A 26,425-nucleotide genomic window follows, 5' to 3' on the forward strand; every position below is an offset into this window, starting at 1 on the left:
CCTTTGCCATTGACTGCCCCAGCCCAAAATGGGCATCTTCAAAATCCTCCACAGGAACAATCTTGTCCTGCCTACATCTGCATTTCTACCAATACTGACCTGTGTGCATATTGCCTCTCTAGATTATAAACCACTCAGATGAAAAATAGGAGCAATACTTTTTCTTTTGAAAACCTCAGGATGAAAGTAAGCTGCTACAGCACTCTCTGTGCCACTAAGTTATTAATAACACACAAAGTCCTGAAATCTTTTTAGCAGATTCTCACTGAAAGAAACCCTTACCACCTGTACATGCTAGAAATTGAGCAGCAGGGAAACCTGAATCCTTGGTTCATTACTCATAGGAGTTTCTGGACATGAATTAAATACATATGCTTAACACCATAACTGCTCATATAGCAGCACCATAATGTGAGTTTTTCTCACCTTATCATCCAAAATTATTTTAATGAACTAGTAATCACAGGAAAACTCAGGGAGAGATAATTATGGGTCACCAGGTTGACATTGGCCTCAGAGAGCAGGGATTAGTTGTACAGCAAGATAAAAAGCTATAATGGAGCAGCCTAGGACAACAAATTGGCAAGAGGCCTACCATGCAGCATTGGAGTAATTGTTATGTCCCCAAAGAATGGTACCTTGGAGCCTCACTGGTACCTTTCTGGAGAGGTAAAAAGCCATTATGACAGAAGGATTTGAGGGGATCTCATTCCAGTCCCCAGGAGTCAGAATCAGATGGCAATTTCCTGCAATTAATGGTTTTGCCTCCCAAACCTGGAAGTGCAGCACACATTGCTGATTTTATCTGAAGGTAAGAGCTGGGAATGAAGCACAGCTGCAAAAGAGGCTGGAGGGAATCATGTGGCTTGGAGCAGCAATTTAGCAGAATGGTTCTTCAGCTAATATCTGACTTCAAACTGTAAATGCTTTTTGACTTGCCTTTTCCTTCTCCCTCTCTCAGTAGCCTTGATGCCTTTAATTCATGCAGGGAAAAATCCATGCTCCACAGACATGCCTGGCTTGTTGGGCACCAAACAAATCCCCAAAAGTCTAGAGGAAGATCATTCACAGCAGCTGTGCAAGCCTCCCTGCACCCTGCCACCAGAGCATTTAGAACCTGATCAACCAGGCTGCCAGACCTAGGTGTACCTGGGGATTTTGCCTCAGTATCATCTGTGCAGTAAATGTTACCCAGAGGAAAATTGTAGTGCAATGAAGACATCCGCTTCTGCCCCATTGGCTGGTTTTGTGCTGTCTCTGAGAGTACACAGAAAATCCTCAGAGACTTTAGGGAATCTTTGTACAACAAAAACTTTAGCCAAAGGTACATTGCCTTCAGATGCATTTGCTCTTCTAGGAATTGGAAATTGGGGTTGTTTCTTTAAAGAAACATTGCAGAGGAGCTGGACTAGGTGACTTTTCAAAACCCCTTCATGTTGCAGCATATACCAGAGCACATGCCAATGTTGAGAGGGTCAAATACACAGAGTGTCACCATACAATTCCAGAAGGTTTCAGCCCACGGAGAGTATCACCTTACCTCATCAGAAGGCTTCAGGCATCTGCCCATACAGAGTAACACCATATCACCTCAAAAGGCTGCAAGCATCTGCCCTTCTTGTTCTTCAGCCCAACCTTTTATCCCCCCATGTTGATGCACTGCACCTGTGTGCCCTCTGTTCTCTTTGGTGGTTGGTCAGTGCCCCTGGGCACTCCGTGGCTCATTGCCTTTAATGCTGCTCACAGCTGTGCCCATTGGGGATGAGGCTCTGCCACAGCCCCACTCCCAATCACCACAAACTGTGTGCCTACCACACCTTCCAACCCAAACTACTCTATGACTTAAAGCCTAACAAAATATAGTTACATCCCAACAATTCCTGCCAGTCTGCAGCTACTGAGTGAATGATAGAACTGTATTTTCTTCAGTTTCACTCATCCCATAGGATGAGTTTTTGTACTAGCCACAAATCATTTGCAGCCTGGCCTAGAGTAATTTTTCAAGACCAGGTTCCATCACAAGGAAATTCCTGCACAAAACCTCCAGCAGTTAAATGTCAGAGAAGGGTATTATTTTGCTTTGGATACCTAACATACGTTTTCTCTATGTAGTTGTGACTTGGCATTTCAATTCTCTTTACTCCACAATAAATCTCTGAAACTGCCCACAGCTCTTCTATGAAGAACTAGATTCTGCAGAATTATCTTCCCTTGAGGAGTACACAGCTGTCTAGAAGGTGAAGCTGATCCTGCCTTCCAGCACACATTCAATCTGTAACATGTATCCATAATGTGCTTCCCGTGATTTCCAGTGGTCCCCTCGGGTATGTCTCATTCTTGTATTAAAGTTACAGTGACCTGTGGGTAGCAAAAGGTCATTCTTGCATGTTTTTCTCTCATCATGTTTGTTCCTTTTCACATGTCCTCTGTCTCATCGCAGTTCTTACTTCTGAATCATCATCAGCTTTAGGTTAACAGGGATTATACACAATCTCATGTGTAAACCTTGAGCTGTGAGTCATTCAAATGCTAAAGCCTATATTGCTCCCATTTCCTGAGGACTGCAGAGAAATCTCTTGCAGACAAACTACAACCCCATTACATCTTGTCTTGCTGGACTAACCCTATTCCTTCTACATTGATTTTGTCACTGCTGCCCGAAGGGAATTTCATGACCATTTGCATTTTTAAATAGGTCAGTGTGTGTGTGTCTGGGAGAACTGTAAGTAAATGCTCATTATGTAAAACAGATCATTCTTTCTGGAATGTGAAAAGAGATACAGAAAGGCTGTTCTTTCCAATAATAACCTTTGAAACCTCATCTGTTTCCTCTCCTTGCCTTTCACAGTCATTAAGTGGAATAACAGCTTCTCCATTTCTCCAGAATGCCTCAGTCTTTGTCTGTTTAATGTCTGCCTCTCATATATTCCTGGTGCCTGTGGGACACTTAATGGAACTCCCACTGTTCCATTTCTCCTCAAGACTAATGATCACGTTCTCCTCATGCCCAGGGAACATCAAAATAACTTGCTTTTTATTCTTCATTTATTCCCATCCCCCCCAAATCTTCTGTCATAAAACTTTTGCACTGACATACCTTCTGTATATGAAGTCTCATCCAACCAAAGTCTATCAAAAGTCTTTCCTCTGCCTTCCCTGGGAAATATCATAAGTAAACAACTTTTCCCAATTAGAGAGGGAGAATAACCAAGAGACAGAGAGATTTTTGGTCAGAGCATGGTGCTAACAACACCAAGGTTGTGGGTTCACTGCCTGCATGGGCCACACACTTAAAAGTTGGACCCGATCACCCTTATGCATCCCTTCTAACTCAGGATATTCTGCAAAACTGTGAATAAATGGCCCCTAATGAGCCTTCAACAAACTAGGTATAAAACCCCACTGTTGCTGTCCTCAACTAGTGAACCATATTGGCTCTCTTATATTCTTAGAATATAAAACAATGAGAAAATTTTGATGCAGCTGTGGAGGACACAGCCTGTTTCTCTTACTGTTTAATTTACAGATTAATTTAGATGGAATCATTGAGGATTCACCTCTTCTGGAGTATGTCCTTTATCTTCCAAGAAGCCTGACCACCAGATCTCACATAGTTTTGAGCCACCCCTTGTGACAAAGGCACAGATCCCTTACAAACAATATGAAGCAAGCCCACCCAGCTTAGCTATGCATATGGTCCCTGTAAGTGCCAGTGCTCCCAAGTTTTCCTTGTTGGTTAGCCAGCAAAAGTACTAAAGACAGAAACCTTCCCTATCTCTGCCTCTTCAAGGCATTTCTGCAGCAAGTGCATTATCCAAAGATAATGTTACTGTTGCTAATCAGTGCCTTAATAGCTACAAAACACACTGATAGTCCTGGTACTTTAAGGGATAGCATATAAAACAAAAGCAAATTCATTAAACATATGCAATTTTCCCATCACCAAACCAACTTTCCTTCCCAAAATTTTTATTCCTCTTACTCAAGGAGAAAAAGGATATACTTGCTGGCTGAAGTTATCTTTGATGAATTCCCCCCAGCCAAGAAAATGAAGTGAATCAGCAAGTTGAGCTGCTAGAAGATCAGATGCTAGTTAAAGGTGGGATTCAGTTTATATACAAATTTGTACAGCACCCAGAACAGTTCTGTGAAAGGTGGATTACTATCACTTGGGTTATGCTCTTCTTGGAGAGCATTTAGCCTTCTAAACCTTGGTGTTAAACTGAAATGTAGAGATCCCACAGGTGGCAACCACTGAAAGCTCCCAAGGAGTAACAGGGAGGAATTTACATCACAATCACTAGATAAAGATCCTATGATTTCTCAATTCACCTTTGCTGAGCCATTTTTCATGCTTTGCAGGCAGAGAAATGCTACCTTCTCAACATTCATGACAACTGTGGGCTAGGAGACCAAATTCACACAGAACTCAAACAGGAAAATGCTCTTGGCAGGCTCTCACCCATTCAGATCAGAGCCTTCAATGCTGGCCTGCTTGGGACCAAAGAAAAAAGAATTCCCTACATCCCCCTCCCTCCTTTATCAGTAAGTAAAAGGTCCCTAAGCATTCCGATACAGCTCCTGTAATTCTTGTGAAAAGTCAGCATAGGGGCCATTTGATGTACTCGCTCCATGGGGAGAGAACATTTGTCAATTGACTACTTGCATTAGCAGGCTGGAGAAGGCATTCTCATACATCCCAGTCATACAAAACTCCAGCAATCAGGTACTAACAGCTATTTTACCTTTCTTTTCCTAGCATTATATCTGATTCACATGCTTCAGGCAAAAATATCTGCACCACAGTTGGTCTCCTCAGGGGCTTGTGCTCCCCTTATGCATTGTCTCAGACAGCAGACAGAAAACGTTTCTAGTTATACCCTACATTGGAGGTATTTCTGTTTTCTGATAATATCTTGAAAGCTGTAAGATTCACTCCCTTCTGGAGGAAAAGAAAATGACAGTTATTACTGTCTATTATTGTGCGTTAAAATAGGAAGAAAGGATGAGACAGAGTTGGAACTCAGTGAGACCATGAAGAAAAACAATCCTTTGGTTTGATATATTTAAAGCAACAGTGAATATATTTCCATGGCCAACCTACGAATTTCATTACAGAGTCTCCAGACTTTCACAGCAGCCCATACAGCTCACTTGGTGCATAGGAGGGGACCCTAAGAATTAATACACCAGTAAATATACATGTGACCAAATCTGAGTTGTTTATAGTGCTGCAGAATAATTCATTATTTGGTAACAGCAAAAACTACTGTAAGTATTTCAGGTTCCTGCTAAAAGAGGTGCTTTTGATGGTCAACTGTTGAGACTTGTACTGGGGAAGCATAAGAAGGAACAGAATTAATTTTACTATGTGTCTTAGTCATGCTGTCTTCACAAAGTTTATTGGGAAGAAGCAGATTAATTTCTATCCAGCTTAAGTCACTACAGTACAGCATGTGCAGAGTCAGATGAGCAAAGAGTCTATTTTAAGGCACTCATCTCACAGATGCACTAAAGCTATGCCTGGTTTGTAAAAACAAAACTGAGAGCTTTTATGTTCCTTTTGAGGTCTTTTATTTTCATAAAAGGAAGCACTATTCCAGAACAGTAAAAGAGGGAAGGTAGAGTGAGACATAATCTTTCCACTCACCAAAACTTGCTGCATGGAAAAATATGATCAAACTTTAAGCTAAGATTTGTTCAAATGTTTTTCAAGTAATTTTCTTGTAAAGAGTATCTCTATGCCAAATTTTTATGCAGAGTTCAATGTGGGTTTTGATCCTTTGGGAAAAGTAAGAGAGGATAAAAATTACAACCTTGCCTTTTTTAGTATATCTATTTCAGACCTTCACATCAGAATACAATAGTATTACAAAAGAAAACTTCCCCTATTCTGGTTTCCTTTATTTTCTTTAATATGTGGTAATCTATTCCTCTAAAATTTTCAGGTTCAGTAATCACAAGAAAAGAGTTCAAACTGGTACAGAACTTCTTCTAGAGTTGCCCTCAAAACACTGCAGAGAAATGCTATGGACAAACTCCATCCCCAGAAAGGCAAGTCACCTCTTGAAGTCAGTGCTGCCTTTCTTTACCAGCACCTTTAAGTGGTGAGGGTTTGCTGAAAGAACTGTTTTTTCTATGTGTTAGTTCTTCACAGAATTTAGAAACAAAAGCCTAGGTGGGCCTCCAGTCCCCCGCTAGCACTGGGAATATTTTGAGTTTTTAAAAAAATCTTTGTAACCCACATCTCAAAAGAGACACAAGAAAACTTGGAGGTTTCCTACATCTGAAATTCACAAGTGCTCCCAGCACTGAGCTCCACTACTGTAATGGTACCAAGAGAAGAATGAAGATGGAAGGGGAAAGGAAGTAAAGCAGAAAATTTAGTGGAGATGAGTTTTCCACTGTCACAAGCCAACAGCTAAATTTAAGTGCTTATTTCACACTGACAGTGGTGAGGCTGAAAAAATCCAAACCCACCCTTACAAGCACAGCAGCAACATCCACCAGTGTATTTGCCAGCTTAGCAACATGCAAGTCAGAACTCTCTTTCCAGATTATCCCTGACCTTACTGAGATCACAAGGGAATTCCTCCCTTGCCTTTTATCATGTGCAAATGCAGAATATAAAAATGGCCTGTGTATTTAGAATTCACAACTGAGATAACTGATTTTCCTTCCTCATTTTCTAATTCCAAAGATCCTGCTGCAACATCAAACAGACAATTCTGTCAAAACCCAAATACCAGGAAAGTTAGCAAGACGTAAATTCACCCTGGCAACTAAGAGACCACAGTGCAGCAGAACAGGTCTCTTCACATTAGAAGTGTTTTGATGGCATGTGTAATACTTCTGTGCCACATTCCAAGAACAGAGATGAAGCCTTGTTTTCAGAATTCTCCAAACATGTTGACATCACACTGTTGGCCTGACATTCATTTCAACCTGATTAATATCACACAAATCACAAGTCTTCAACTATGTAACATCCTGGAAGTTATTTTTTATTACTGTGGCATATTGACAACTGTCCAAGAGGACAAATTTGGTTTCTGAGTACAAAAGGAATGAGACAAAACTTGAGAACTACGTAACAGGTAGCAGACCCCCTTACCCAGTGACGGAGCAAAATGCTTCGTGCAGAATTGATACAGCCTAGACACTTACAGATTCACAGTATATTGTAACCAGAACAGTCTTACTCTTCCTCTATGACTCTCAAACCCAGAATTTTGTCCTTTTCTGTGGAGTACTCTCAGTTCCATGCTATGGTCCCAGCTCCCTCACATCCTACTTACCCTTTCTGGTATAATACTTTTGGATATTCTCCACCTCCCAAGGTCCACACTGCAAAATATTTCTTTTTTAGCCCACACCCCTCTTCTAATTAAGGAAGACAAGTCTTTACAGTCTTCTTTTCTGTAGACACTCTGATAATTTCTCTGCCTATAAAGTACATTACAAGGGATGGGCTGCTGCTGGCAGGAAAACAAATGCACTTTATGTTTCCTTTAAAGCTGCTTTTGAAGTGAACAACTAACTGCTCTAGTGCTTCTGAGGACTGGGCAGTGTGGCAATTGAAAATGAGAATTCTCAATGTAAACAGTGCGTCAGCCCACCAAACAGTAGGTGACACTTTGTAACTGAAAATGTGAACTCGATCCAAATGCAAGATCTCTTTCAGTCATTGAATGAGAACCTGAAAGCTGGCCCTTTGCCAAAGAACAAATATAAAATCAGGCTGCTGATGTGATAGACCTCACCAAGATCAGAAGCTTCTGAAGACTGAACTCAGAAGCCTGGGCAGAATGAAAGATGCTTTTCTTGCCTTCCAAGAATTCACTTTTATTTATTTTGAGTCATAAATTCTCATTCCTCTTCTCAGTACTAGCAACTCAATCACCACACTGAGCCTACCTGGACATATTGTGCTGTACAGGTAGCAAGATCTATGCAGCAATTCTCCATGAACTAAATGTATAGTCCTTGACAAAAGCAATCCACTCTAGAAATGTGGTCAACTAACCAAAAGAAACAAAGTAACTCCATATTCTGGTCACCAGGTTCTATATTCTGTGTGGTCTTGACCCAAGATTTTCTCATCATCAATACTATATAGTAAAAACTACTTTACTGGGGTGTTGCAAAGTTTAGGGTTCATAAAGAATAGGATAAGTATACTCTGCTTCTGTGGAGGGATTTTGATATTCAGTGTTTGCATTGTAGGCCCAGAAAAGGGGTTTTTGATAGTTTCCTTTAGGCACTGCATAAGTAGTCACCTGATTATAGCAAACATGGCTCTGAAGACAAAACCTGACCTTTAAAATACTTTTATTAAACAAAAAAAGTGTATAAGAAATCCTCAGCCAGCATACTCCATATATTGGCCTTTAAATCACTGATCAAATAATCCTTATTTACAGTTGAGAAAAATATCTTCTGGTGATACAAAAGCTATAAAGGTCTGCAAAAATCACTTGCTCCCTGCCATCTGCATTTGAGAAATGCTTTCCACTTAGTCAGGATAGGATGTAAGACAGGAGAAAATAGGTTGCTGTATAAGGAAGTAGGGGCAAAAAACAATTGCTATTTCCCACATAAAAGCTGTTGGCCAATATAAAGTGCAAATATTCCACAACATTTTCCAACTACAGATCATTATTTTTCCTTTTTTTTGTGATCTTAATACCATTTTACACAGTACATTTATACATTTATAATAATGAAGCACCAGCTTTTAAAGGAATGAATCTGGTTCTAAGAGACAAGCATGTGTGAAGGTGTCATTACTGTCTCTTCAGCTCTGCAATCAGACTTGAATGTCTCTTTCTAAGCAGTATTTCACTAGTTTGGATTGCTCTGTGCAGACATTACTCCATCCTGGTTAGCAGTGTTAACTATTATCACTTATCCATCCCAGCTGTCAGTGTACAGCCTTGAGGGACTCTCCTGCTCTGGGTGAGCAGTTCCCAGCAGTGTATGGAATGGACACAGAACTGATTCGTTCTCCTTTCAGCACCAGGAGCATCTACAGTAACCATACTAGTTACAAGTCTAAAAAATCAAAAATACCAGCCCCTGAAACAGGAAAATGTGTCACAGAAAGGGACAGAGACCTTGGGCTGCTGCTGAGCTGACAGGATAGAGAACCTGTAGTGCAGAGAAGACCATAATTACTGATCTGGGGTCAGTGTGGCAAAATCAGCACACCTGGCTCTGCTGCGTGCTTCAGATTCTGTTGTGTATTTCAAACTATTAACTTGTGAGTCCCTGACCTAGAATTTTTTCCCACAAGCCTCTTGTGGTGTTTTTCATGGTGCTTTGTTGGTTTTTTTGCTCTATCTTGTTTTGTGTTTATTTGAGTTGGTTGGTTGGTTTTTTTAAAGCATGAAAATAAGATACTTTTTCACTTCTGTAACAATAAACCTATAGGGTTACCTCCACTAAATATTCAGTACTACCTGGTAACCTTGCTGTGACATTTCTGTCTTTCTTCCCACACAATGCAACAGGAATTTCAGGCACCAGAGCAGATTCTCATTAAATTTAGTAGTGTTCAGCTAAAAGCAATACAAATGACAAGCTAAATTCAGTCCTAAAGAAAAGAAAAAAAAAATCCCTTAAAGGTACCATTACTGCCCAAATACTTCAGACAATTTCAATCTTCTGTTCTAGTTTTGAAAGTCAGATGCCATTTATACCAGCTGGAAACGTTTCTGGGATTTCTGTTCTCATTTGAAAAAATAAAGATGGATGTACTGTCTTCTCATTAAGATCTTTTTTTGGGCCCCATCTCACAGAGCCATCTCTTCCAAAACTTTGCTTCTACAGTCACCATATATCACTGGTCACATCATGTCCAGCTGCAAACAGAAGAAACAGATTTGAAAGAAGCAGCACTGAAGTAATTTCCTATATGTGTTTAGTGCTAAGAAAACCAGGCAATTTTGGAAATCCTTATCATGTAACATAAATAGATTGCACAGAATTCAGTACTAATCTTCTATAAAGTCCAAAAACAAACTGAAAAATCTCATCTTCACATAATCATCTGTGCAATTTATAGATTTTTAAAAGTACAGTCCAAATGTAGAGATCTGTCTGTTATCTAAGCTTCTTTAAAACCATCTACACCATCAGCTGAAGCCTTGGAGACAGATTTGTAATGAGACAGCCTGTAAAAGATGGCTAAAATATTTATTAAAAAAACTGATATCCTTGAATTTCAGCAAGCCTATATAGAGAAATTTAATTCAAAAGATCAAAACATCTTTTTAAAAATGTTTGAGTTTTCAACCCACATAAATAGCAGTTCAAGATCTACAAACCTTTTAAAAAGCTATTATAGTAAATTATACCAATCCACTTTTAAATGAGTGCCTCACTGGCTCTTTTGAAGCATATTAGAGGACACATTTCACCCCTGTAAATACCTATGTTACTACATCACACAGTATTTGCCATCATGAAATTACACACCTGCCTAAGTCTTACAATAGCAAGTAAGTAATTTCATGTGGCTCTTCTGATTCAATTCCTTAGGTGTTTTCTAAGCCATGCACTCTGATATCTACTGCTTTAAGAAGCATTTGGCTCTCTCATTGCACCTTTCACTTACAGCTTAATTCTGAAGCCACACCACATCTTTATAGTACTCACCAGATCATCAACATCACCACCTTCATCTGTAGGAGGCAGAGCTTCATTTTTCTGTTCCTTTGGAGCCAAGAACTAAAAAAAAAAAAAAAAAAAAATTATGTGATACTGACAAAACTGAGAGCCTTCAATGTTACGTTAACAGAATGTCTCCTCTGAATATCAAAACAAAGCCAGCTGAAATTAAAAATCAGGAAGGAAGTGTTTCTGGTTTCCACCCTCCAAAACCATATTAAACTACAGAAAACTTTGTAAGACTTGCTTTTAAAGGATTTTATGGTGAAGTGTGTCAAAAACCAGACATAAGGACATGGTTCTTGAGACAACACATATAGAGGGCTGTAGAGAACCCTGTGATAAGGATGCTGCAAATATTATTTCCTAGACTCAGGGGGAGATAAGAAAGATGCATAGAAGAGAAATCATTTGAAGTCTACTAAGTCCACAGAAACAACTTCAGGCACAAGAAGTTTTTGAGACATCAGTGGCTGCAGTCTAGGACTGTACATTTTTTCTCTACCCATCCTTTTTTGTTCACTGTCAGATGGGATTCTGGATTAGATGGAAATTTTATCCATTTCAGTTTGACCAGGTTTATGTTCTTCAAAAATATTGTGTGTAGGTACAAAATGCTTAGGGATAACAAAATCCCTGACTCCCAATGATATGAGTACATACATGAGGGTGACCAATGGCTTCTTTGAGACATTTCCTACACATAGCATTCTAGTTTTGTGTTGAATTTTTAAGTGTCCCCATTTAATTCAATTAACATTTACCAAATGAACAAAGATATGAATAAAATAAAAAACCCTCTAACATGCAAGATGGTTAGAATGCCAGTCTTAAAAATGGAAAACCATTATGTAAAATTACATTGCTGTAGCTGCTGATACAACTCACCATATGCCCTTCACTTAAAGCATGACATTCATAAACAGAAGAGAAAGGTAAGTTGCTCAGATACTATAAAAACTGAAATCAAACATACAGACAATATCTGGAGTACAACCATCTCCAAAATTATTTCACAGATTTTTCTCTTAGCCTAAAAAAACCCAAAACATTAAAATGGTAGGGAAAAATGGCAATACTTAACTCTTACTTAAAAAAAGCATCCAGTTGTCTACAAATCCTAGTTACTACCTTTTTATCAATATCCTTAATATAAAATCTTTTTTTTTCTTATTATTAAAATGCACCAGAACAAGTATACAGAGCTAGAAACAACCCTGTCCCCCAAGAAAACATAGGCATGAAGCTATTGAGGAAAAGCCACATTCCCAGACTTGGAGTCCTGTCATCCTTAAGTCAGAAACAACTTCACTATAACTCCAGATGATGAAAGAGAACAGCTAAGTAGAAAATAGCCACATTAAACAGGCTATAAATACCTGCTTAGATAACTCTTTTGTGCTCCTAAAAGGGAGCTGCTGTTCAGCTGGGGACTTCAACTGTGTCAGCCAGAGAGGTTGTGTAAGAGGCCATGGGATCCCTATCAACATCACCAATCTCTGAGACCACACATTTCTAGTGTGAAAAGTTTAAACATTATTTTAATAAATAAAATATTCTGATCCTTCTCTAGAACCCCAGTGACCAAAGGTCAGAACTTTCCTACATCCTAAGCAGCAACATCCAAGAGAAACATAGAAATCTCACTCCACAGACAACATTCATGTTCTAACCTGCTGAGTTTAACTTATCAGAGATTCTGTAGCTGAAAAAAAAAAGAAAGGCAGGGAATGTGACAGAAGGAATTAGAATTTCAGGATGGTGTACGTCTGTTTATCTTTTTTGTTGGAAGAGTTCTTAATCTAGTAGTAATATAAAGCACATACTATGAAACTAAAAGCTAATGACATTTGTCAGCTCTGAAAGGCTTTTTGTGCCAGATCAAATTTCCTTTTTTCACATTTAATTAAGAGTCAATTGGTATTTCTGGAAGTAGCACATTTTTTAAAAATTTTACAATCAGCTTTCTCGTGCTAAATTATGCAAAGGAAGCTAAAAGCCAGAGAAATGTACAATGAAGATTTGCAGTAAATTGAAATCTGAAGTTTCCATCAAATGCTGAACATCCAAAGCAGGGGTTTTTTTCTAAAAACCTGTTTTACATTTATGCAAAAGCAAATTACATATAATAGCTGTGCTGAAATCCATTATCTTCCCCAAAGCAACCAGAAAAAGCACTTGACATTTCTGCTCTTTTAACCTACCATCCTCATGCTCTAAAAAGAGTATCTCCACTATTACAGGAAAAAAAAAATTCTAGTGATAGGAAAATATGCATGCATAACCTACCTCAAGCAAAAGGAAAAAGGAAAGTTTGACCTGTCTAATAAGCAGCCTGGTAAGTCTTCCTTTTTCCTGCAGACAACAACCCTAAAAAACCTGTAATCTTACAGACAAAACAGTCTTGAAACTACTAGCAGCTAGTAAACAGCACACAAGAGAAAGGGCTTTTGTGACACAAAGGACAACACTGAGAGACAACCCCACGACCTACAGGCTTGCACATAACCTCTACAGAGGTGAAGAAAACTTGCATCTTACTCTGCTGGGAGGTATTTGAAAAAATCCAATATAACCCTTAAATGAAGGGTATCGCCTTCAGTACAAAAAATAAATGAACCACTTTTGCAATCTGCTGTAGACCTAGGAAAATGCTGGCTTTGTATCAGACAGGAAAATTGTGGCAGGGTTTAACTGGACCAAAGAGGACTAGATATTATACCAGCTCCACAATACCAAGATAAAATATTCTATCCCTGCAGATCTTACTCCAAGAATACACAGTCCTGCAGTTCCTTAATGAAAAAGTCATATGAGCCCTTAACAGCCAATGGGAATTAGAGTTCTGGGTTTGGATCTGGACAGTGTGTGGGGAGATGGTTATCTAGTGAGTATCTGGAATTGCCAACTGCTTAGCTAGCAAAGAGATGCAATCCAATTACTCTGGTAGTTAAGGTAACTGCCATCTTAGAGAACTCTGCTGCAAAACTGATTTCATGCAATATCTTGTATTCCTCCAATTTAATGGGAAAATACAGCTATTGTATGAGCTTCAATCAATCACAAAATGACCTTCAGTCACAAAATAGTTTCTGTATTGCAATATATGGTGATTGCAGGATGATGGTAAACAGAAATGTAAATTTGCAGTCAGCCTATAAATGCCTTCTCCAGCTTAGCCTGGCAGCTGTGAATCCAGTCCTTGATACTCTCTCATTTGTGCTGCATTCCCATGCAGGCACAGTATTTTTCAGCCACCACAAGCTCACAGGGAAGACAATGGTATGCTGCAAGGTCTTTGTGGTTAACAGAGATTTCCTTAAGGAACAGTGGCTATTTCACACAGCATTAGCACATTTTTTGAGCATCAGTGGTAGTTTCAGACTAGAAAGTACAGTTCTCAAGAACAATATTGTCTTAGGAAGTTTCCAAGTAATTTCATGGCACTTGATGTAGATAAAAAAGGCTGATACTCTTTAAAACCACCACTGGGGGAAAAGTTGCTCTATACCTTTATGTGTAATGATAAATAGCCAGTAGGTCCTTCATGTCTAGAAAAATCACCATACTCTGTCATTTGTATCCTGCACATGTGCTCAGCTTTCTGGACTTCTAGTTTGTTAGCTTTTAATTTTCATGACATTTCTGTGCCTTCTTCTCCTTGAGATAAATTGTTACAGATGAAAAAAGCAGTTTCTAAAATACAACCTTTTTCTACTCACTAACTAAATCATAGAGAACCTACTTCTACCCATTTCTGCCTATTGCTTATGGAAGGCCTGGAAGCTGCAAAAATCAATGTGGCATCTTCTATAAAAGCTACTTCTCTGCAAAACGGTGATTTTGGACACAGTGTCACCTTCAGGGGGGTCTGTGATACAAGGACCTATCTCCTAAACTAGCAGCCTGATACAAAAACATCCATCTTATCCTCTCCACACAAATATCATTTTTGACAGCAGCTCTGAATTTTGCTTCCCTTCAAAGAGAAGGCACCATTCTCCCTGTTACAATTCAGTCCTTTGTAACTGGGACATCCTTCTTTCATCACTGTAGTTACTAAAATGCTACATATCTGTAGAAATTATATCTGTAAATAGTCCAAAACTCCCATTTCCAAAGGATCTAATATGGTCACCAATAATACCCCTAGCATTATGTATAATGCCCACCCATCCACAAAAGCTACACAAAGGGAAAATATTGGTATCACTGCATGTATGGTGAAAATTAGCCACAACAACTTGAATTGCTGGAGTTCACAAAACCTTTTTAAAAAGTATCAGATTTTTGAACTTGTGCTACCAGTGAGAACATATTTCTTTCTGTGAAGTTCAAATAGTGATCTTATATATGTAAATAGCACTCTGCTGTTCCACTACACTGAGTTGCTGAAGTTCCTACTCTTTGTAGAGTATATTTTCAGATCATTTCAATACATGCTACTTTTTAAAGACCAATTACATTAAAACTTGTACATGCTAAAGTAATTTTGCTCTGAAATGCAGAAGTTTCAATTGTGTGGCAAATTAACATTCTTATTTCTTCATATGGATCTTATTTCATTCAGCTGAAGATTTATCCACATGAGAAACTCTTCAGTTCCACAGCAAGAGCTCTATACAAACAGATGCTTATTAAAAAAATGATACCTTCTCAGCCTCTTCACCTGTCACCAAACTTCCTTCCGCTTCATCTTTAGTGATCAAAGAAATCCTTTCTGAAAAAAAACCAAAACATAAAATATCATTAGAAGGCTTCCCAAAAATTCACCTAATGTTAGAAGTGAAAAAAATGTTCCACATTTCGACTTCTGGATGTGTCATCATCACCAGCAAAAAAAAGAGTATCACTCAAAGGAAAATGTGACTTGCATAAATGAGTCAACTATGATATAAAATATGATATAAAAATAAATTAATGAGCATATTCATAAGCTTGTGGAAGTATCCATTTAGGAAACTGCTAATATTGTGACAATCAAACTAATGAGACACTGAAATCATAGTTCACAGACAAAATGCTGAAAATCTATTAGAAATTGCACTTTTAGTCATTCACAGCATGCTCTTAGGTCCCCAGAAAAAATTAACTCTTGGGATTCAGACACTTGTGCTGTGATTATCTAGTCTGACTACCAAAGTGCTGATCCTGCCCCACTTTGCTCCTTCGTTGTGCCAGCAGCACCACACTGTGCAGTGATGTCCCACCCCTCCAAACAAAAACCTTCCAAAAAAATCTCCATTTATTTTGACCCCAACAGTTTTCCCAGTCTAGTTCATCACTTGACCATACAAATGCTTGTGCCTGAATAAGCAGCTCTGGGTGTGAGAGCAAAGAATAGGAGATTCATAAAAATTTCAGCAGCAGTGTAAGTGTAGAATCACCTTCATGTGCCCACAGAACCACATGGCAGGGTTTCATGAACAAAGGAATTTGTCAAACAGCTCTGCCTTTCTTCTGAGCCACTAACTCATTAACTCACATCCACCTTCTTTTGGCGATGGCAGTCACTCATGACAAGACCCAATGCACACCACACTTGGTAGAAAAGAGGGGATGGGTCATGTGGCAAGAATAAGAGAAGACAGAACTCCTGCTCTTATTAGCAGCAAGTAAAAAGCAATTTCAGCTGCCTACTGAGAGCAGCCAGATTATGCATTAAGCATCAAGATTTCATTTCACCATGTCCTCAAAGGAAGATAATCTACGCTGTATGAAAATATCATCTCTCTTTGTATTTGTTTGTTTGGTTGATTTTTTTCCTCAAAAACATACTTCAGTTTGTCAAAAACTCTGATTTATACTAACTAAAAGTTATTCATGGCTTTGAAAGATCCAAGTTTGCTACTTTCAAAGTTTATTGGTTTCTTTTTCCAAATTTATACAGAGAAGGTCCCCTACAGCACTACTGAATATAATGTTCTTGTCAGTGTTGTCCTGTGCTGTTTTTTTCACATTGCTAAGCAAATTCCCATCCTGTAATTCAAAACTGGACAAAGCAGACATTACAGCATGTCTGGAGTTCATCACTTTGAATGGTACTACACAAAATCACATCACTGCATTTTATAGCATGCACCCTTAAGAGATACAGCTGGGCATTTAACAGATGTCCTTAGCATTGGTTCCAATTAAAAACAAGACTATGAGGTAAAAGATTTTTTTTTAGTCTGCTACATTTTCTATTTGTGAAAATGTTCCTTTATTTATCACTTGTGTAGTCTCTGAATGTCTTTTAGAATGGCACTGCCTTGTATCTCCCAGTTTAATCATAGGTAGATGTCATATTATCACATATTCTGTCCTTCAGGTTACTTAAATACAAAATGATCAGTGACACATTTCAATGCTATCTGTGACTTTTTAGAAGCTTAAACTGCAAGAATCTTTTTATAGCTGTACTGCATGAGTTTTTTCCATTTATTCTGAAATTCAGCTGAAATTGTGTCTTCTTCTCCTTACCCCATAACATTTAATTTGTCTCTTCTTCTACAATTAATTTACCATTTCAACAAGACTTGGCAATGCATTATGAATAATGCTGATATAAAACTATTAGTGCAGAAAAGGAAAGGAAGCTACAAAACATGAAAGTTTTTTTTTTTTTTAATAGCTGCAGGAATTAAGCATATCAAAATGCTGCAGTGGGGTTAGTTTAAGTGCCCCACTGCTAATGAAGTTTTCTTACTTAATGGATAAATGCAATACAGGTAGAAATTGCCTAGTTTTTTTTTTAATGCCATCCTACCTTGTACCATGATCTCCCAGAAATCAGATAAGGCTTTATCTTCCAACTTTGATTTCAGTGCCTGCAGAAAGTCATTAAAGCACTGCACCTTGGACAGCTGAAAAAAAAAAATGTAACAGCAACTGTAAGCAAGAACTATTAAAGCAAGCTTAATTCTTCATTAAGTCATTTAACATGGTGAACACAAAAGTCTCTAAAGAATTTGGGTTTTATATCTATTAAAACTGTGAGTTCTAAGGAATGGTGAGCCACAAAAAGCACCTCTCAGAAAACTAGAAAGACTTGCTTGTAACTAGCTTTGTTGAAGAAGAAAATTGTAGTACTGTACTTTTAACTAGCACGAGCATCAGGTCATAGGCCTTCAGTTCTATGTTTAAATAAAAACAAACAACAGCAAGTAATACCAGAGAGGCTAGTCCCCATTCCAGTAACAACAAAAAACCTCATAAAATGCAACTCTATTTCTAAAATTTGAAACATATTTAAAGTTAAATTCTCTTTGCTGCAGCAATACATTATCAAGCAAATAGGCCCATCATGCCTCTAATTTGAAAGAGGTAAGAGTATTCACACATTGACATTACCTTCACGGCCTCCTCTCTAAAAGCTCTGATACAGTCGATCCCTTTCATGTAGTACTGGGAACCTTTGTTTTCCAAGAACTGATCAATGCGGTTTTTCAACTGCTGACTCACTGGAAGACAAGGAGAAATAAAGTGATAAATAAACAAAAGAATGCACACTTTCAAGGAAAAAAATCCAACTTTTCTTTTACATCTCTCTTTTTCTACTCCACAGGCACCTAAGTAGTTAATCATACCCACAGTGCCTCAAGCTATGCAAGTTGATAATTGTTATATAAGCTAGTGACAATAATTTCAGCCTCTCTGGAAAAGCCAGATATACTAAGAAGAACCTCAAGCATGTCCAAGACATACTTTTCCCTGAAAGCCAAGAAAAAAAAGCAGAGGCATAACTTGTTTGATAAAAATTTGGAATCTTAAAGCTTAGGGAGGTTTGATGTTCTACAATACAAGTGTATCCCCTCAACATCCTTTGCAATCAATGCATATTTCAATGAAAGCATTAAATTTATGAGAAAGGTGTAATAATGTCAAACCAACAGGTGTAGGGTGACTGCAGTTAAAAGACCTTGCTGTTATTGACATCAGGGTATGTCTTGTCTCTTGTACAGGCAGTTTAATAATTTTTCATCAGAGCAAAGAGGTTTATGATTATAGAGATTATAAACTGTGCATGCCTGACAGAAAGAAGCAGAGTTAAATAGTGAGACCTGTACCAACAAGAAGGGGAACACCAGTTTTACCCTTACTGTTGAGCTCCTAAATGTAGGTAGCTGTAAACCACTGCAAACAGACAAGAGAAATGCCACCCAAGAGCTCTGCTAATCCCAACTAATTTCTGCTAGTTTTTAGTCATTTACTTTCTCTTCATGTTTACTTACAGTTAAGGAACTGTCCAGTTTTACCCTCTGACAAAACACCTCAGCCAGGAAAAAAACAAGCATGAGGAGGATACAACAGTGATCTATAAACTCAGAAGCATTGTGAAAAGAATGAATAGGGAGTTGATAGTGTCCTACCTCTCTCAAAACAAGAGTCAAGGCTTGAGTTAAGAACAAACAATAAAACAGGATCTTTTGAAACACACACCAGCAGTTAAATCAGCCTTTGGTAAAGGGGTTAAGTTTTAACAACTGAAAAAATGAACAAATTCTCAGAATTCTTAAAAGAGGATGTCTATGAAGGGAGATTACCAGTGTTGTTGCCATTGAGGAAGAAGATTCAGGAAAGCTTTCTGACCAAAGCAGAAAGCTTTCCAGCATCTGCCTGTCCTGTTCTTGTACTGTTAATGACCAGTCAGTGGATTAGCAGAACCTTTCCACTGATTTATAGCCTTTCCCAGCTCCAAATGTTATGGGCATAGACATCACTTCAAGAATCTCAGCTATGGAAGCATCAACAAAGAAAATCACCTGCCAGAGTGGTGGAAGAAACAAGAAGTAAGCACACTAAGAAGGAGACATTGTTTAAGTACTGTGTTCCTCTCTGCTCTTACGAGTATGCACAGCACCAGCTGTTACATAATTTTCTATAAAATGCCTAATTGAACTGAATCTGAAGGACAATATCTCTGCATAGTGTGAAACAAGGCATGTTTGATATTCTCCCACTAGGTTTTGACAGTTTCTAGAAAAGGAGGCAGATAATGGTTGTGCCCAACAGCAGTTACAGCACAAGAAAGTGTGCTGAAGTGCCTACTGTGCCAGAGGTAATCAGCTCACTCTCTATTTATTTCACCAGTAGCTGACAAACTAAATTGAAGTCTAACTACTTAAGCTTCCCAAGTTAAGTCAGTCCATTTTTTTCATGGTTAATGATTTTCTCATTAAATGTTCTAATTTCTTATGAATTGCACTAATAAAAGCAAGTCCTGCTGGTGTTTTCAGTGGTGGTGGTGTTTTTTTTAAACACTGCCTTCTCATTGATGTGTTAAATTAAAACCCCAGGCACTAAAAGGGTGCAATAAAAGTCTTCATTGTCAGAAAGATTCCAGCATACTGTTTGAAACTATCAGACACTCTACTACTTCTTTCGCATTTAATTTTTTTTAAATCCCTTTCCATTTGATTGCCCTGGCAGCCATCAGAAGAAAAGACTTTCTTGCTACTGACTATGAGATGCCTCCTTTTGAAATCTGTTGTAAGGAACCAAAGGAAACCTGCAATGTTTTACCAGGCACTGAGAGTCCATAATATAGGCAGCAAACAGGTTACATGGCAACAGAATTTAAAGTCACATTCCTCTAACATCCTGAAGTAGCTTGGCTAAAAACTTGATTTTGTCCATTGGGTTTCCCTTAAATGATAGGCCAATGAAGGGTGAATCTAAAACAGACAAAAAATCCTATGTTCTGATTAGATTACCAAATTATTTCAGGGGACCAAAAGTAATATTAAAGACAGAAGATAAGGATTATAGCAGGAAATTCTTGAAGTGGTTGCTGTTCCTTTAGACTTCTAATCTGAGAACTTCGTTGATTTCCTGCTGCCTTTTCATTAGTCTGAATCTTTGGGTCTGGATGCAGCAAAAATAGATGTCCCTGTTTTTGGAGCAAAGCGTGTTCTGCATAAAGCTATCTTTTTAACTAAGCTGTGATAAGCATTAACTCTGATGTGTCCCAGACAAATCTCAGGCATTGATGTTTTGTGGAGTAGTCCCTTGAGTTACAAACTGACAGCCCATTCATCTACTCCTGTGTAATTGTAACTTTTTTCTTCCTTCTCAATTTCCCTCACTCCACACACATTTAAGGAAGTGAACAAACAAGAGACTTCTACATTTCGCATTAACTGGAATTTCCAGCACTCCTAATAACCACCACATTCTGCAGAACATCCCAAGAAACTTTAATCTCCTCTTCCCTCTTTCTACTGTACCTCACTGGTTAGATAACAAATATAGTTATTAAGGGTTAGAGAACTGCAGGGGAAAAAAAAAAATCCCAGAATAGATCTTTTAGTTCTAGCAGAATTTAATCCCTTCCCCTCTGGCATTCAGATACATTTGCTACTCCAAAATACATTCACTAGTGCTGTCATTTTTTGTGAAATATGCCATGAACAATTATATTCACTTGTTATCTCTGAACAGCTACAGTACAGAAGTGCAGTTAAATTTTCATGTTTGTTCAGTTCAGCTCTTGGTCTTGATTACTATACCAATCAAATTACACAATAATAATACCAAAACTGTCTATTATTACAGTCCAAGCTTGATTCCTTGGGGATTCCCCTCCCCCCGCCCCCCCAAAAAAGAAATCAGGTTAAAAAAAATTTCTTCCTTTAACAACAGGAGTCTTTTTTCTAATCTTCTGATTCATGTGCTGCTGGTGGTAATGATTTGTATTCATGGACAGTGCCTAAACTGACAAATCAGTGAAATCACCTGATAATTCATTTAAAAAATACTCTATAAAATCTTTCTAGAACTGAAAAGAAGAAAGAAATTCTGAACTGAAAACTGTACTAATTTTTAAGGACCTCCTTCATCTTTAAGCCAAGAAATAAGAATTTTAAGACCAAGAGCTGTTGGCTGCTGAATGAATCCAGTACCCTATGAGGTCCTGTTCAGTTTTGAAATGGTGTCTCTGAATGTCCTGTGAGTATGGGTCAGAATGATTGAGGCTGGACATCTGAAGGACATATGACCCAAATCCCTGCTAAAACCAGGGTGCACTGTGGAACAGGTGCCTCAGTGCTCCACAGACTTGAGTTCTGTGTAACTCCAAAGATGGAGAGTCTCCAAGTTCTCATGGGTCCCTCTTTCTATGTGAGCCCCATCATTGTGATCTTTATTATCTTTTTCCCCATAACATCTAATTCATATTCTGTTTGCTGCAGCTCAGAGCTCTGAATCTCACCCAATCGCTATGCCCTTCAAAGACAAACCTGGCTTCATCTTCTCTGTGAAGCAGATATACAGAAAACTTCAAAGTGATTCTATATACTCAAGTATTTGGTTTGCAAAAAGCCTTCTAATGACTGAATCATTTTCATCAAACCACTCATTGCATCTGCCCTGCCTAGCAGTAGAGCATGAATAGTCTCTGAAATATACAAAAACATCCAGTAAGATAAAAATGCAGACAAACTGCAAAAACCTGCCAGCAAATAATTGCATGAAGTATTAGCTTTTTAAAAAACTATCTTAGCTCCAGAAAGGTAATTACCTATACTTATTTCTACAGAAAATCTTGCAATAAAATATCATCCTTGTTCACATTCAGTTACTGATTCCTTCAGCTATATTTTTCTAGAAATGCCTAGGAAAAAAATATTAACTAATTTACTAAAATACAGAAATGAGAGCTTAGTGCAATTTGTCTCTGGACATGCAGATTTCTCTCCCAGCTGAAACTCAGCAAATAAAAAAAAGCTATTTTGACATCACGTTCTCAGACAGGAGTACTGTAAGATGCAATGAAATGTGGCCTATAAACTCACACATTTACAAATTTACAAATTTTACAAATTTACAAATCAAAGAAAATACTGTGCATGTGTCAATACCTTTTTCTACTCCCCTGATTCTATCTGATACAGAAGCCTATGAAAATACAACACAACACATCAGACATGATCTGCTTTCCAGAGATGCAGACATGGATGGAAACCTTCAAACAGGAGGATGAACTGGCACTACATGGCTACTCCTTTGGTATTACAAAGATGGCAAGCACTGACTGCATTTTCTGAAGCCTTCTCTGAAGCCACAGCAATGAAGAAACTCATTGTACACACTTGGGAGCAACAATTAGATTCTACTCAGGTAAACTAATCTATTTTATGTGCAGTCATTGACAAAAACGTCAGAAGCTGTTATCAGGGGACATCTCTTTGTGATGACTCTACACTTGTGACTTGCTCAAAATAAGACCTGCATAACATGACATTTCTCTGGCCATGAATGCAAATAAGAAAGGATGTCTAGAGGGGAACACAATTCTAGTTACATGAGCATCAGCATTAACCAGTAAGCTGAAACCATCAAACAAATCTCACCATGTAACCCTTAAGCAGCTCCCTACTAATAAGAGACACAGTTTTCAGGTAAATTCAAAGTTGATTATTGTTTCAGGAATTGAGCTGCCAGTCCAGAAAACCTGTCTCTAAGACCCTTACCAATCTGAAAATCTTTGATTTTCTGCAGATATTATTTAGGGATTAGTGGCAAAGATGTCACACAGCATCAGATACGGACTAGCTTCCACTTAAGACTTCTGCTATGAAAGGTACAAACCCTGATTAATGCATCCCAGTGAGGGCACTGCAGGAAATATACTGGTACCTATTTTCAGTGATAAATATACCATCAGGACTTCCTACAAGCTGTTTCAGAAGAAAAATAATCACATTGCCATCCTCTGGTACTGCTACCTTTATAATTTTGGTGTGGGTGTGCCATTAACCTGCAGCTGAATTAAAAAGCAACTGTAGTGTCACTATTTAAAGTACAACTCTTCCTACTGCTACAACTTCTCTATATACTAAAAAACAACCCACCTCCAATCAAACAGTTGAAAGGTCTTTCTCCTCCCAATGAAAGGATTGCTGTTATTTTAAAAGTTGAATGTAAGCCCTATTCAGTTAGGAAGACTGTAGCAGATGTTTTTTAATACAAGAAAGAAAAGCAGAATGCAACTTAGCAGTTCTCCTGTCTGCATCCTGACACATAAAATGCTACCCTTTTTACAAATAAGTGTTTGAATCCCACAGATTATCCTTTTCTGCAAAGAAATTTTATGTTTCTTACGTTCTAGCAGAGGGAAAAAATTCATCATTAAATGACAAAATTATACCAAAAAATCCCTTAGAACCACTGAATAGTTTTAAGGCACAATTTACTATTTACATAACCAAGTGCAATATAGCAATCCATTAAAAACATGCCTGCAATGTTCAATGTGTTAAGCTACCTAAAAGGCTCTGAAGCACAAAAAGGATTACCTAAAAGAAAAAAGATAATATGCAAAGTATGTTTTTATTTATAGTGGCTTCTCTCTCTCCTTTAAATGGGTGACTGCACTGCATTCTGTTTAACTACACCTTATCATTACAGAGCAGATCACAAAGAATAAAAGCAAATTGCTCAAAATTTCAGAACCTTCCAACCATGTACTGCAGTTATCTCCAGCACAGCTACCAAGTGGATATATTTAAGCAGTCTTTCTAGTTAAACCATCTTCAAGGATAATCACTATAGTTATTTCTGCCTTAAAGCTTTCCTACATGAAATCTATCACCATAACAAAATAGTCAACTGTTCCACAGTTTCTATATTCTAATGTATTGCACAATGCTTTTTTTTACTGCATATTAATATAGCTGAAATTTAAGAACACAACTCCAAATATTTTTTCAATAAATAATTTCTTCTGGGTCTAATGAAAAATACATGCAAAAAAGCAAACTAGCTGGCTTACAGGTCTGGAAATTCTGGAGAGAAATAGCTATGCAGGCTTTAACAGGCTGTATCACAACTCAATATACTGATAAACACACTCCTGAAACTACATCCAAAAGGACCAAAGGTCTTGTTGAAAGACCCAGTACCTCACTTAAGCACCTCTGCAAATCTTTCTCTGAAAAATGGAATGTGACATTAATGGCTATTTGGCAGATCAAGTTTACCCTGCCACAACCTTCAAATCACCCTTTATGAGATACAGGGCCCCATCCATCTTGTGCATTCTTCTTAAGACACCTTTGGATTACATATATCTCTGCATAGCTACTCCAGGAGGTAAATATCATACAAACCAATGATAATTTCATGGCATTTCAGACTTAGGCCATGCAAGACAATGTTTGACCTCTGCCTTGTGTTCTTCTTCATCTCTGAGATGAGTCAGTGCACACAGAGCCTTCTCGCAACAAATACTACCTGCTTATTCCACTCTGAATTCACCTGTGCTTTCTTTCACTCACAAGCAGTAAGAAATGACCTTTGCATGTGAAGGTTTAAGTCCCAGGCACAACAGTCTCTTTTTTTCTTCATGCAACATGAGACAGGTTTCTCACTCTGTGCACACCAACAGTTCTCCACTTCAGGCCAGAAAGACCCTGGGAATGAGAAGCTGAGGCTCATTCTGAATGAGGCAGTCAGTGAATACCAAGGGGTCTTCTGTTAGAAACACCTGAGGGGTTGCTCAGGTGCCTCAGTGTAGCTGTCTAGTGCCTTCTTACCCAGACACAGCTACCTGAGACTTTTAATTGGGGAAGGCAAGTATTAACATGGGAATTACAAACAACACCTTCCTTGGCTGAGTGGCACTACTAAGCTAACCTATAAATTCCAGAGGAACTCACATTGTACTAGAAACTTAAGTTTAGACAAATGGACTGCATTTATTGAACTCTGAAGTTGCTACTAATATAATTAATATAGACAAAAGTAATTTACCATCTTTGAAGTCAGCATTTTTCTTCCTCACCAGAATTCGGAAATCTTCTGCTGGGTTAACACTGCCTACCTACAAAAAGTACAAAACCAAATCAATTCTCTTCCAATATCCATCTCTCTCTTCTTGTCAGGCAACAAGAATCTTTACATTTCTTTTTATTTTCATATGAAAGCAGAAACTGTGTACTTCTCTGCATTCAGACTCAAAAATGCAAGTCTTATAAAGTGTGTTAATGCATAGTACTCCTGGCAAAGGCTGGCTATGACATGAGCAAGATGAACTCACTCTGCTGCACTGTTACAAGCTGGCCACTTCTCTGCTGCTGGGAGGACAGAAGCACAACAATTCAGGTTATCTGCTAGTTCAGCTTTGAGATCTTGTGTAGCACAGCCCTCTTAGACCTCCCTAATCTCACCAGGTGCTTAGTGAGGAGTGTGAGCTCCCAGGTACGTGGGTACAGAATCAGTGGTGTGCCACTCCAATAGGACCTCAAAATTAAAGCTTGCACTTAAATCATCTAGGCTTTCTGGCAGAGTCTGACATCTTAAAGCCAAAGCTCTAAATGGGCATGTAAATGCAGAAATCTTTCAAAGGAACTAAAACCAGGTCAAATATAAATAAACACTGAAAAATGGATGCATTAACTTGAGGGGAAAAAAACCAACAACCCTACATTGCTTAAAATTTCCTATCAGCAATCATAATTCCCCTACTTTTTTTTATGCTTTGCTGCCAGAATAATTAATGGACTTTGCAATAAGTTTACTTGGCCTCACTGTATTTCTTTAAGATCTAGCAATGCCACTTTTCAGGAAATACCAGAAAATTGTATTAGAAGTGTAGAACACTGAAATCTTTTTAGATATCAAATATTTTTATAAGTATCAATAATGCTTTTTTTCAAAATTAACCTTAAAGAACAGCACATTTAAAAACAAGAGAAGTTAGCTCAATATTAACTATTTTTTTATAATAGGAAAACATCAAATAAAGGAAGGTGCACAGTTATGATATAGG

The 26,425-nt window shown here is 38.1% G+C and overlaps 1 protein-coding gene across 1 annotated transcript in view; it reads right to left on the reverse strand.

The window, feature by feature from the left end:
• Positions 1-8,783: 8,783 nt before the first annotated feature.
• XRCC5 (X-ray repair cross complementing 5) overlaps positions 8,784-26,425 on the reverse strand; it is a 53,873-nt gene continuing 36,231 nt past the window's right edge. Inside the window, exons 16-21 of the mRNA XM_059476333.1 lie at positions 25,408-25,477; positions 18,007-18,116; positions 17,423-17,519; positions 15,324-15,391; positions 10,660-10,731; positions 8,784-9,863 (exon numbers count right to left, since the gene is read on the reverse strand). Coding sequence (XP_059332316.1) covers positions 9,849-9,863; positions 10,660-10,731; positions 15,324-15,391; positions 17,423-17,519; positions 18,007-18,116; positions 25,408-25,477 — 432 coding nt within the window. The 3' untranslated portion in view covers positions 8,784-9,848. The remainder of the gene's footprint in view (positions 9,864-10,659; positions 10,732-15,323; positions 15,392-17,422; positions 17,520-18,006; positions 18,117-25,407; positions 25,478-26,425) is intronic.

This window comes from Ammospiza nelsoni, chromosome 7, assembly GCF_027579445.1.
Source record: "Ammospiza nelsoni isolate bAmmNel1 chromosome 7, bAmmNel1.pri, whole genome shotgun sequence".
In the NCBI taxonomy this organism is placed as follows: domain Eukaryota; kingdom Metazoa; phylum Chordata; class Aves; order Passeriformes; family Passerellidae; genus Ammospiza; species Ammospiza nelsoni.